General features: G+C 40.7%; 1 protein-coding gene across 2 annotated transcripts in view; it reads right to left on the bottom strand.

Moving 5' to 3' along the window:
* Positions 1-6,183: 6,183 nt before the first annotated feature.
* LOC126275269 (discoidin domain-containing receptor 2-like) overlaps positions 6,184-13,483 on the bottom strand; it is a 741,207-nt gene continuing 733,907 nt past the window's right edge. For both annotated transcript variants that reach the window (XM_049977182.1, XM_049977183.1), the window contains exons 16-19: positions 9,387-9,479; positions 9,128-9,269; positions 7,550-7,699; positions 6,184-7,439 (exon numbers count right to left, since the gene is read on the bottom strand). In XM_049977182.1, the coding sequence (XP_049833139.1) occupies positions 7,287-7,439; positions 7,550-7,699; positions 9,128-9,269; positions 9,387-9,479 (538 nt within the window). In that variant the 3' untranslated portion in view covers positions 6,184-7,286. The remainder of the gene's footprint in view (positions 7,440-7,549; positions 7,700-9,127; positions 9,270-9,386; positions 9,480-13,483) is intronic.

The raw sequence follows: 13,483 nt of genomic DNA, 5'->3' as shown, positions 1-13,483 counted from the left end.
TGGAGGCGGGCTGCACGATGTCGGGGCGTGAGCGGAAGACGGCCTAACGGTGTGCGGGACCGTAGACCAGCTTCATGGAGACGGTTGCGAATGGTCCTCGCCGATACCCCAGGAGCAACAGTGTCCCTAATTTGCTGGGAAGTGGCGGTGCAGTCCCCTACGGCACTGCGTACGATCCTACGGTCTTGGCGTGCATCTGTGCGTCGCTGCGGTCCGGTCCCATGTCGACGGGCACGTGCACCTTTCGCCGACCACTGGCGACAACATCGATGTACTGTAGAGACCTCGCGCCCCACGTGTTGAGCAATTCGGCGGTACATCCACCCGGCCTCCCGCATGCCCACTATACGCCCTCGCTCAAAGTCCGTCAACTGCACATACGGTTCACGTCCACGCTGTCGCGGCATGCTACCAGTGTTAAAGACTGCGATGGAGCTCCGTATGCCATGGCAAACTGGCTGACACTGACGGCGGTGGTGCACAAACGCTGCGCAGCTAGCGCCATTCGACGGCCAACACCGCGGTTCCTGGTGTGATCGCTGTGCCGTGCGTGTGATCATTGCTTGTACAGCCCTCTCGCAGTGTCCGGAGCAAGTATGGTGGGTCTGACACACCGGTGTCAATGTGTTCTTTTTTCCATTTCCAGGAGTGTATACAGATAAAATTCTATCGATTTGCCCGAGAGATTTTGGCCGAGTGCTCTTCGGCTACTGTCAAGTTGTGACTGTTGTAGTTTTTTGTTTGTTTTAGTTGTTTTTTCAGTTAAACATGAAGCGCCAGATTGTCATCGGATAGAGCCGCTTTTGATCCCAAAGTTACACATGTATAAAAAATGTTTAAATAAATAAGAAACATATGACAGAAATATATTTTTAAAGAAAACACGTCGGTGAACAATACTTACGAAACTCGACGTTTTATTGATTTTATATTGCGGTTAAAATATATTGACTCAAATAATGCTAACCACGATGAGGTGTCATGTTGATCCTGGTCGTACATAAAATATTCATATTCATAATAATACAGAATGACGAGTGTGACCATGGTACACTGTGGAATAGCGGGTAGCGACTACACGTCATGGATGTGGTGATAGGGTGAGAGACGAAAATGCAAGGATGATGGAACGTTGCGACTAGGGTTGCGAAGAGGGGTATATAATGGGACGGATTTCATTGTTGCACGTTTGAAGTTGGTTGAAATTCAGGAGGCTGGGGATGGATAAGCTAGAGGGTGCAGAGAAGGTGGAATATGGATGTAGCGATGCAGCATGATAAGTGGGCTGGTGATTAATGTGTGGGAGGCTGGGTGCTGGACTGTATTTTGCGATTAATATATTTGATCCGAACGTGGCCTAGAAGGTGTGGGAAGTGCATCCATTTGGCGTGTCTGCTTCCGACCTCAGTTTTAGGTAGGTAAATAAAAATAATTCCTTTTTTTCTAGTGAGAAATAATTAATCATGGATAAACTGTGTAAAACCCAGAAGCTTTAGGAAGAGTGCACATTGGAAATTTCTAATGATGACTGTCGAACAGTGGCTGCTGCAAACCTTATGTAGCCGTGTTTCCTCCTTTTCTATCGCTGGTTCTCAGTCCTGCGCCATGTAAGACAATATTGTGGCTGCAAGACCGGCCCGTCCGTTTCAGGCTTCTGATGCCAGGGTACCAAACCCTACTTAACTGCAGACCGCCGTCCTTATTGAGGAGGTTGTCACAAATTTTTATCTCAGTCACTTTTTTTACGCTATACAGAAAAACCATTTATCCATTTAATGACAGATGTCTCGTCGGTTGCAATTCGTTGTCCGCCTTCCACAGCAATTTCCCTCCCCGCTAAATTCTGAGGATACCGAAGTCGGAACTACCACTCGTATTCCGCGCGACACTGTTCAATAGCTGGCACAGTCAGTCCGAAATAATACACGGTATTTTCTATGTTCCTCTGTTTCTGAGATTTATATCATCTTTAACAAGCCTCATGAGTTGTCAATTTTTTGCTCGATGTCTGGAGATTCAGTCGGTTTTATAACTCTTGTAACAACCGGATAATCGTTCCTGTTGCTGTGCTACAAATGGCAAAAGCTCAGGCTTGCTTGCGTTGTTCCCGCAGGGCTTCTGCATACGAGTTGTCAGTGAAATGGTTTACGAAATTTGTCGGTTATTGTAGCCGTTTTCTTGGAATACCTTTCGTAAATGGATGGGTTCTTTCGGCTCCTAAAACGGATTTTGTGCGATGCATTTAAGGTCCGCAGAACAGTGCGTTCCCGAGAAGAAAACATTTTTATTGGTCTGTGGTTCAGGAACAGAAGACGTTAGATGGCTCCCAAGAAAGCATAAAATTGATTCAGTCTCCAGGACTCCAGCAAAATTTTTGAGACCTGAGAAAGATGATGTCGTTCTAAGAAGACCAGGAACATACAAAATACCGCGTGGGTGAGAACAGTTTTATGTCGGACATACTTTGGGCGCAATTGACAGCGCCGCATGGAACACGAGTGGTGGGTCCACTTACGGTATCCCGAAAATTCAGCGGTAACGGAACATGCTATGGAAAACGGCAACGAGTTGCGAGCAGTGGGACATTTATTGTTATATGAGCCAATGCTTTTTTTTTTGGGCAGCGTGGGGTATCCGCACGGTCTGAGGCGTCTTGTCACAGTTCGCGCGGCTCCCCCAGGTGGAGGCTCGAGTCCTCTCTCGGGCATGGATGTGTGTGTTGTCCCAAGAGTAAGCTAGGTTAAGTTAGATTAATATGTGTGTGAGCCTAGGTATCGATGGCCTAAGCAGTTTGGTCCCGTAGTCCTTACCACAAATTTCCAAATTTTTCGGGATGCGGCAGTAAGAGAAGCGATTGAGATAAAAATTTCTGACAACACCCCCAATACACAGGATGTCTGCAGCAAAGCACAGGTTGGTACCAGGGCTACGGAAGGTTAAACGGGGTGTAGGCTCTTGTAATCTTAACATCGCCTTTAAGCTGGAGAGAGCACCAGTGACGTCCAGCTGGTATACATTTAACTGTGTATTTTGTTTTCATATGAACATTACTCATAGCCTTTCCAACAACAGGTACAAAACATATAACGAACAAAAGTTATGCAAACATGATAAGATATGGGTAAAAAGAGAAATTTAAAATAGGAATACAAATGTATCTCAAACACTGGTTCTCGGCCAATCCAATGATGTAGGCATAAGATCGGGATTACTTGCTGCGATCCTTCAACCGAGTATTTGGGCATTCAAAGTCTATGTGTAAGATTGTTTGTTCTTTAGCTTTATACTTTATACTGGAAAGATTTTGGTCCATTCTCCACTGAAACAGCAATTTACTGCATATTCCCCGTCCAGAGGACAGGATTCTGCACTGGGTGAACAGGATTCGGTACAGGGTGAAACATATTCTTCTACTCTGGTGGAAACCAGCGACCTTCATTGTACGACCTTTCATGTGGTTAGAAATTCTGAACTCCTATCTCCGTTGTGATCGCCAATGGTAATCTGTAGTTTACAAGGCTGCATTGCTGTTCTCAGTGGGGGATTTGTTAACAATTTTGATTCCATTTTTTTGGTAAGTTGGACAGATCCGGCGTCAATATGTAATGCTGGGTTATGAGAACATTTTTGAAGCTGAGATTTACGTCTACTCTGGGAAGGTGCCAAGTTGCTCCGAACGCGTACCCAGTGTGTGGGAGTTGTTCTGATCGTTCCCGAGACTTGTCTCACTGCTTGATTGAACAGGACCGCAGCAAGATTAGTGTGGTCGCCACTGATCGATACAGAGACACTTTGTAGGTGTTGTTTGTAGGACAAAATTCGAACGAAAGTTACTTCTGTATATTTATGGTACGGATGTCAGAGGAGGTAGCACGGCTCTATAAAGACGGCAGCAGCAACCACACACAATTTGACAATGATCGAAGGGTACTCGGTTGAAAGCTCGTGAGTTTTTAACCACTTCACCGGTCATTAATATTCGTCACTTTAAAAACAATAATGTTATTTTTAATTTTATATCTAACGTTTACTTAAGTGGCAACCTTTTTTGGGGGTATTGATTTAATTTTGATTTCGATCTCGCTTTATGCTCTTAGAAGGTTTGGGAGCCACTGAACTAAACCAGTTGCCCCAGATGGATTTTACAATCGATTTCGACGCATTCATTCGTTTAGGTTGAACCCTTTGCCGTTATTGAGGTGTACTGGAATTTGCTATAATGAGACACCGTCAGTTTTTCACACACCAAAGATGAAGCTTAACATAACTTTGAACCCTAACGTCACATTAGATGCACTGTTGCTGTGCCTGTTACGCCGTATCTTTGTAATTATAATCTGTAATTGCTGATACGTGTACACTGTTATGAAGTGTCTGCTGTGCAAAGTTTCTTTGACTACTGATGGTCTGGCATTCCAACAAATGCTCATACCACTTTCTTGTTTTTCTTTCAGTTCCATCTGTCATCCTCTCTTTTTCCCTCATTCTATCTCTTACTTCATGATTAGCTTTTTATATATTCTCGACATATTCTGATGATCCTTTGTGAATAACCTATTTCCACAGCTATTGGTCGTCTTTTTGAGGTCAGCGTACTCAACTCCAAATAAAACTTCTGTTTTCGTATTGAGTTACTTACCAAATGATAATGAATGTCACCTCTGTACTCACTGTACTCACATTTATGGCACTAGACATGTAATAGAGTTGTTTTCTCCTGTTTACGTCACTATTTAATGGCAGACGTCTTTTTGCCATTTCAAAAATAATTTTGTTAGCCTATTTTACCAGTGTTGTAAATCTGTCAATGATACGTTTTGTTTTCCTCCAAAATGCCATATTCATTCTAAAATAGCAGTCTGAATCTAATTCGTCAGTAATATGTGCCTCCTCTCCTTCGAATACCTTACGTTTGTGCCTTATATGTAAGGCATAGCATCTCTGACATTCATTTACTTTATAACTTTATTTTATGTGTTTTCACCCAAGATAAGTGAGTCGAAACCGATGGTACGTGTCACTAAAATGGCGATTCTGCCTAAAAAAAATGTTTATCCTACGGCAACACACCTCCAAATTAACTTACCATGACTTGTTCTAAAAGCATACAAGCCGTCTGTTGATGAATTTATAACTTTGGAGCCGGCAACGGTGCTTTCTTAAATAAAATGAGCCAAATCCAAAGTGTAGCTGGTTGCTGTTGTATGCCGTAAACATTCTTTAACATTAAAATTTACTAAATTTTACCTGATATGTAATAATGTTTGTCAGTGCTCTTTCATATACGATTGATACTTTCATTAAGTCTGCTACGTTTGTTTCATACAGTTCGTCATTGCTTCACACGTATAATATTGTTTACCTTCACTGATTTCTTAAAAATTTTGGTCACTATCAGTTTCATAAAATAATTTGCATTATTTCAATCTAGCTATTTCCTGTGGTGCTGCATCTAAATACTGTAGTTCGTTCCTCCTCCACCTAACCATAACTGGGTATCAATCTGATTTACGAAATGTTATCTGGTATTTAATACTGCTAGTTTCATTGTTGCTTCTTGAATTTTATGAAATATTAATACTGTTTCGTCCGTTCAGTTTCTTTTATCCTACCTTCTATGCGTTTTTAGCTGTAATGTCTTTTGACGTTTATAGATTTCTCACAATAGTGCTATTTTGTTTATCCATAGCCACTTTCACCAAACAATACTTACAAAATAATCTGCTTTATAATAGCAGCATTATGTACGTCGGGTTAGTCTGAAAAATCTGAATGGCCTGCCCTAAGGTAAGCATGCTGAACAGCCAGTTACATATTTCCATAGAATTTTTTTTCGCCATGTATAATTACATATTGAGTTCCTTGTTTGAATTGTTTTCATTATTCTAGTCGGCAAACTACGAAAAAATGAATTCGTTGATAAATTATAGTCTAAGTACAGTTCACTGTTAGCCAGGAACTTTTCTAAAAGGTGCATGATTTGCATGAAGCTGTAAAAGTAACACAGTACATAAAGCGGTTGTTTGCGATCTCAAAGCAGTAAGATATGGTTCCTTATCACGCAGACCAACATTTCAACATATCATTTAATGATTTATGCCGTCAATACTAGGCTCAGCAAACGGAATTTGACTCAGATTCACTGAAAGGCAGTAGAAGACTGGAGGAATGCCAGGCGTAAGCTTCTTTCAACATGGTTCAAAGTTTACTGTTCCAAAATTATCAAAATGAATTACATCGACTTTTTACACCAGTAGATACGTTTGCTGTACAATTAGAAATAACAAACGTTCCAGACATACAAAAATAACATGGGCTAGGAAATATATAATCAAGTGAATATTCAACAGACTATACACTGGAGTTAAAACCCATTATTCAAGCACTGTTACAAACCATGCAAAATCCGTATTGTCACATTCTAAGACGGAAGGCACAAAGATTGTTACGAATAGTATGAGGGAATAAGGAAGAGACAGTAGCAAGTGGAAACATAAGAACGATTTACATTTTATATCAGTCATAGTCTTCTTAGGACTCTCACTTAAACAAAACTGCAAAAACAAGAAGTGATATGAAATTCTTGTGCTTAAAGATGATTTCGTACAAAATTAGCTTGTTATAAAATATCGCTAGCTAAAACTTAAAAAATCATTACTAATTTTACTGATGCTAAATATCTGCCAGAGAAAAAATGAAGACGTGTATCACTCCATCACAAGTATTGTCTAAGTGTTTAAGGAAACTTGGCATTTTCCCCCATTAATGGAGGCATCCAGTATTATTTACTAGCGCCACTGCGAAAATTCTGACACTCATTGTCATCCACAAAATCCAAAAATACCATTTCTAAACTTCTGCAATATTCCAACTCGAAAGTAGTCTACGTAGTACTCTCAACCATCACTTCTCTGTTATAACAGCTGCACCTGAAAACTATTTCTCTTATAAACGTCTGATATGTGAGATTGTTCTGTTTCATGGATAGAATATCTTTTAAGCCCTGAACTGACAATTATGTTTTTAATGATAAAGTGTTGACACACCATTTGAAACGAAAGAAAATGGATGATATGGTATGACTATCTCTGTCTATCGACTTATTCTTCCACCAGTGCTTTATCACATATTGTTTGAGCAGAATCTTCACAGTTCTTCCAGTAAAACATCAAGCTTAATCTGTCAAAAAGAGGGTATATGCAGTAAATTACACTACCCTCCCTTCTAGGCACGTACTGATAATTTCATTAGCTCCAGCTCTAAAATTGGTCTGTGATGCTAACAATTCAATTCATTTCCGGTTCGTAACCAAGGTTTTTCCGTTGTAGAAACAGATGAATCTCTCGGAAGTTTGGTCTGTTGGATTCATTCCTCTGCCAGCACTCGCACATCAGGTCATATATTTCTTTAGGGCAATTCTTTGGCGGAGGTAGGAACATCTGAAACAATATATCAGTTTAACGAAGGCATATCCTTGAGTTACTTGCTACAATTAATAGCTATATCTATGACATATATAGATATACGGTAGGAATACTATGAACATTACCTGCTGTCCATCGTCTTGGTAGATGTGCGACACATTTTCTATTACTTTGTCGTCACACAGCTCTTCAAAAGGCTGCTCCCTAGCAAATGTTAGTATTTCCCATAGCGTAACAGCAAAGGACCAAACGTCGCTCTTTGTAGTAAACTTTCCCTGAAAAATCATTACACTTATTACAATTCCTTTTTTAATGTTTATTATTACTCTATATCACCAAGAGACAACCAATACTTCTAGAACTATGATTTTTGAAGGACATTTTTCATTCTCCATTCGGCAGCGAAAATTCATAGACAAATATTCTTTCTACGACGTTGTGAGAGGTACATGAAAGAGAGTCACGTGTTGCCTGAGAGCACTTTAATAAATCTATTTTTCCCCTCCTGGAAAGTTTCTGAGTAGTTTGTTACACCAGTATTCTCTTCAACTGTCAAAATTTTAGGTCTACCGCTGCAGTCTTCCTCCGAGCCAAGTCTTCTTCAAATCACTGGTTATAGATTTCAGGCTGGAACAATGAGATCTGGAGGCAGAGACCTGACGTCACCAACTAACCTACAATCATTTACTTCAATCAAAATGATCGTGAAAACTTTCTGTTACATATACCACCACTCTTGTAAGCATTTATTTACGTTGAAGTAGCACTGCTCCTTTCCTATATAATAAAGTGAAAATACTCATAGTAATATAGGGACTTGTTATGTATGCTGATGCTTTCGTGTTTGGCTTTCCCAACAGATTTGTAATTCTAGAAGTTAATACATCACTTGCTGTAATTAGTTTTCAGTATATTTACTTAGAATTACTTTTCCCTAATTAGGCTACAGACCGTATTTAATTGTAGGACCACGAATCATACTCCTGCTGGTTCCTATAACTCTGCTCGTTCGACTCCTGCTGCATTAACTGTTGAACTCTTTTCTAAACGTAACCTTAAAGGAGACGAAATATTGCCCGGTTAATTTCCATTAGTATACACGAATACAGTCAACTAAATTTTCTGCAAAGGAGTAACGTTATAGGTGATATGCTCAAACACTAATAACTTATAGGGTTAAACTTTGCTGTTAATGTATCCAGTAAACTCCATATCAGAATCTGTTCTTCATAATTATTAATATGCAGTACAGTAATTTATTTTCCTTGGGTTTTAATGACCTCATAACATTACATGTCCGCAAACCTGTTGTATTTCTGTCTCGATGAAGTAAACTTAAAGATAAATTTCTCCATTTACAAATAGAAAGCACAAAATTATGGATGTTTTACAGTATTTCTCCAGTTCACTGTCAGTAACCTATAATTATACACACGCAGAATAAACATCACAGATTTCTCCCACTGTTCTCTGAGTTTTTGACTCATATATGCGACTGTGGAGTTTGTTATTGACTAGAATAATGAGGTTTACCGATCACTGAATTTGAAAATGGCGTCCGAAAGCTCAATGTATATGGTCGACAGTAAGAGTATTTGATTGGTTGGTTAAAATATAGAAAAAATCCTATTCAATACGTTCATGTGAGAGCTAGAAACATTTTTTTTGTGGGTAAGATTCGAATGCAGTTGATCTACCCTTACCATTAGAATACTTTCCCAGGCCATCCATCTTATGGGCAGTAGCGCCCATTCATCTACCTTGTAGTAATCGCCGGCGTAGATATTTCTACACATCGCTGTGTCAGAAATTTTTATTTGATAGGACAGACCGACGAGGCAGTTTCTGAAATTAAGGGAACAGAATATGCAGTGAGGAGTAACTTAATAGCAAATGTATTCGCTGTCATTCAGTTTCCACATGCGAATTTTGCTCAAATGTTGATCACAGTAGTCTACGAACCTTGCTGCCAGGTCTCTGTGAACAAAATTGTGAGATTCTAGATACTTCATCCCAGCTGCGATTTGAGTAGCCATGTATATCAGGCATCCGTAACTGCAACAGAAAAAGACCATGTAAAAAGTTTTATTTAACTTTTCTAGTGATACATGCAGCTTAACTAGCATGCTTGGGTGAGTTAGAGGATGCCGTTCTGTATGTGTAAATCTGCATAAATCTACATGTAGAAAACATGATACCAATTGAAATGTTAGTGAATATAGTGAGTTTACTGCAATAGTAACTGCTTCTAACAGCTATCCATACGTATAAAAGCCATTAATTATATTTAAGGAAGGTGTCACCAGTCATAAAGATTTATGCTAATAGTCGCTAGAATATAAACTGTTATTCCTCTTGGTTACTCAGTAAATTTTACTTTTCCGCAAAAAGTCGTCAAGGCCTGAATGTGCTGTCAACAGGTGCATTGTAGAGGAGAAGGTATAGCTCATCTGTTGTTAACTGCGAAGTTATTTACTTCGTGTAACTTCCCACTAACTTTGTATGCAACATTTCTACAATTGTTGTACACATTATGGTGTCCCACTTTGCGTTGTATACTGTGATATTACACTAAATTTCCCTTTTATGGCCGTCAGTTAGCAGACAAATAGGTAGCAATATTTCAAATCCCACATCCCAGACGTCTTCCGGATTTTTTATGCCAGCCAGCGTTCATTTATTTCTGTTTCTCTTTCTCCTTGCCCCCCCCCTCTCGCTTTCTCTCTGTCTCTGTCTCTCTCTCTCCCTCCCTCTCTCTCTCTCTCTCTCTCTCTCTCTCTCTCTCTCTCTCTCTCTCTGTCTCTCCCTCTGATCTAGACATTCCGTTGATGGAAATATTAACCAAAAGTTTGTGTGTTAATCTTCCCAACTTCTGCCCTATGCACGATACTTGTAAAAAAAGCCGTAATGTACATTTGTTAAACCTTTGCCTGCTTTTAACGAGAATATTCTTCCGAAGAAAACTACATCGTGGGCGAAGTAATTCATAGACGCGCTTTTCCAATTGACCACTGGAGTTGTCAGTTGACGAATGGTGATGCTTAGCTTTTTACATAGTACCAGTACCACTCCAGTGAGGTCTTTCCATTAGCGTACCTGTGTGTTTCAGTAGCCGTATTTAGAACGCGTTCTGACATTCTAATTACGTTTTTTAATTTTTAATAATTTTTTTCACGTTTTATTACAATGTAGTAGAGATTTTTCTTATGTCAGAGAGAATTAATGACCACGACAGACTACAAGTATTGAAAATTTAATGAATTTAGGTTGAGAGGTAATGAAGACAGAAAACGATAACAAAATTAGAAAAACTTAAATAGATGAACCTACGTGTCCCTCAACCGCCCGGCTGTCCATTAGTTCAATTCTTTTCCATCAGGAAGTAAAGGAACGGACAGCTTACTACACTCGCATCTGGTATACCTACCCTAAGATTGTAATACGAACTTAACATTTAGTATGTAGGGCATCCACAGTCGAAGTATTCTATGATGTACGAGAAGGAGCGCTGCGACTATTAATATTTTTTATTCAACGACATGACTGGTTTCAAAAAACTATATTTGCGTCATCTGGTGTCTATGGTCCGTCGATAGAAGCGATCTGTTTAAAGTTGGAAAAAGCGCATTCTCCAACATTCAAATAAAGGTGTTTGAAATTTCTAACCCGCACATATGCGAAGGTCTACAAATGGAAAAAGAGAGCTAAGGCCGTTCGAAAACTCCAAAGTAGACAGCATGGGGAGAAACCGCTGCAGCTGTCCGTATTATTAAGAGTTATAGATACACTTGTGGGAGTATTCCAACATTTAATATGTGCTATTCGTCTTCCTGTCTTACGGGAAAGTAAACAAAACTAAATGAATACGGTTATAGAGATCCACTTTCTTGAATACATTTCTGTTAGCCGGCCGCGGTGGTCTCGCGGTTCTAGGCGCGCTGTCCGGAACCGTGCGACTCCTACGGTCGCAGGTTCGAATCCTGCCTCGGGCATGAATGTGTGTGATGTCCTTAGGTTAGTTAGGTTTAAGTAGTTCTAAGTTCTAGGGGACTAATGACCACAGCAGTTGAGTCCCATAGTGCTCAGAGCCATTTGAATTTGATTTCTGTTATAATGTAATGTCTCGATAATGCTTCAGACAATGGTGCATTGTTTCGCAAAAAACGGATTGCCCAAGGTAAGCCTTGCTGTTTATCCTTTACGACGTTCTGCATGCAGAGCAGATTCACATTGTTAACAAACGTGAAAGTTCTTATAAACAATTTACTTGGCTTACAGTTAATCATAACCACGTCATACAACTACAAAATAACATTTCAACTGGTAGGAACGCTGCCTTCCACAAACAGCCACATAGGCTGCTGGTTAGCAATTACAGTGCATACCAAATAAATTCCAATATTAGTAGCGGTAGTGAATAAGGACATTTTATTTGTTGTGTACATTGTCTTTTCCCTGAAGCTTTGCTGCAAACGAATTTGACACATTCATTGAACAGTCCTCCCCCTGTGTGTCCTCCTCTCCCTTCCTCTTTCTGCCCACCTCATTCTCCCACCCCTATCCTCTTGTGTCCTCCTCCTTACTCTCGCTATCTCTCTCTTCGTCTCCTTCTCCGCCCCCTCTCTGCCCATAAGCAGCCTATACTCATCCAGCACAACGCAACTGCCATGCAGAGCAGCCTACATGTTGCGGTCCAGATGACTATTTGTTGCACCTAACATGTATTCTGCTATGTGAAAGAAGTCCATTTGGCACGCCGGTATTGTTTCTAAAAAATATGCCTGTCATGTAGGACACCCTTACGCCCACCACTCTGCTCCTATCTGAATTAAGAAGTTATAAACCCTACAGTGTTGATACTTGTGATGCCTGTTTTCTGTCTGCAAATTTTGGGTGAAACTGTCCAGGGTTTGGGAGGAGATCCCAGACATACACACATATAACGTGTAACATATAAACTACAGCAGGAAGAAGTCATCATTAAACATGTACTTGGTTTGAGGCTATAAGGGACGTAAAATCTCATACCAGACCTCTCACCTATGGCAAAAATCGCTCTATCCCAGACAGGTATCGATCTGAACTGAGCCTGGGTGATAAATGCAAGTGCATCACTACATCATGCTTCCATGTCAGGCCAGAGTTCACCAATTACAGTGGTTGGTGAGTGGTTGTATGTCAGTTCTCCCCATAATCCAAGACCAGATCTCTCCAGTGGGTGAGGGAGCTGGATAACAAGCTAGCAAGGACAACAACCGAACATCCTCTGTGCCGAATAAGGTCTGGATTGCACGACCTAGATACAGTCTTGCATTTTATTCGTGAGAGACAACGTCGCAGAGACGTTGAAGACTGGACAAAGCCACTAACCTGAAATGGAACGGCTGTTGTCGAGATTATCGACCTTGCAAACCAGACGTGATTGTGTTGTGTAGTCACTAGCATTCCATACCATTACTGTACGTGGTAGACCCCTACGAGAATGACAAATAGAATCTGTCACTCTTCGGGGAGCCTCCACACAAGGATACATCCTTCGTGGTACTGCGCACACAACCAGAGCTCATCAGAAAGGATGACGAGTGGTCAGCCCTCTTTCCAATGTTGTCGTTAGGCGTACCTTTGTCGGTGCACCTCCGTACCTGCCGCGTCAAGGTAAGCTGTGGGAACAGCAGACGCCCTGACAGTCCGTGGCACTAGAAGAGGTCGTCGCACTGTCCATGAGCATATATTTCTTGCAGAAAGCAATCCCATTTCCTGTATGGAGGTACGGAACGTGCCTCACAAATCCTATACGGTCGCTTGTGGGGTCTTTGGGATCATTCATGGTTTTGAACACGCCCTCCTTGTAGCATCGATTCCTTATCTGCGTGCCAGTCATGGGATCCCGACAAAAGCGAGCAGCACTCTCGCGAAACGATAAATCGCAGTCTTGATGGACCACGATCTGCATTTGTCACATTTCAGCCTGTCGTGGTTTACTTTCCTCCTTCTTGTGGAGGATCTAATATGAATATCTCTAGGAGCCAATATTTAAATGCGGTATTTAAATCAGGAAC

The sequence above is a fragment of the Schistocerca gregaria genome, chromosome 1, assembly GCF_023897955.1.
Source record: "Schistocerca gregaria isolate iqSchGreg1 chromosome 1, iqSchGreg1.2, whole genome shotgun sequence".
In the NCBI taxonomy this organism is placed as follows: Eukaryota; Metazoa; Arthropoda; class Insecta; order Orthoptera; family Acrididae; genus Schistocerca; species Schistocerca gregaria.
The sequence above is the reverse complement of the archived record's forward strand: the minus strand, read 5'-3'. Positions and strand labels throughout refer to the sequence as shown.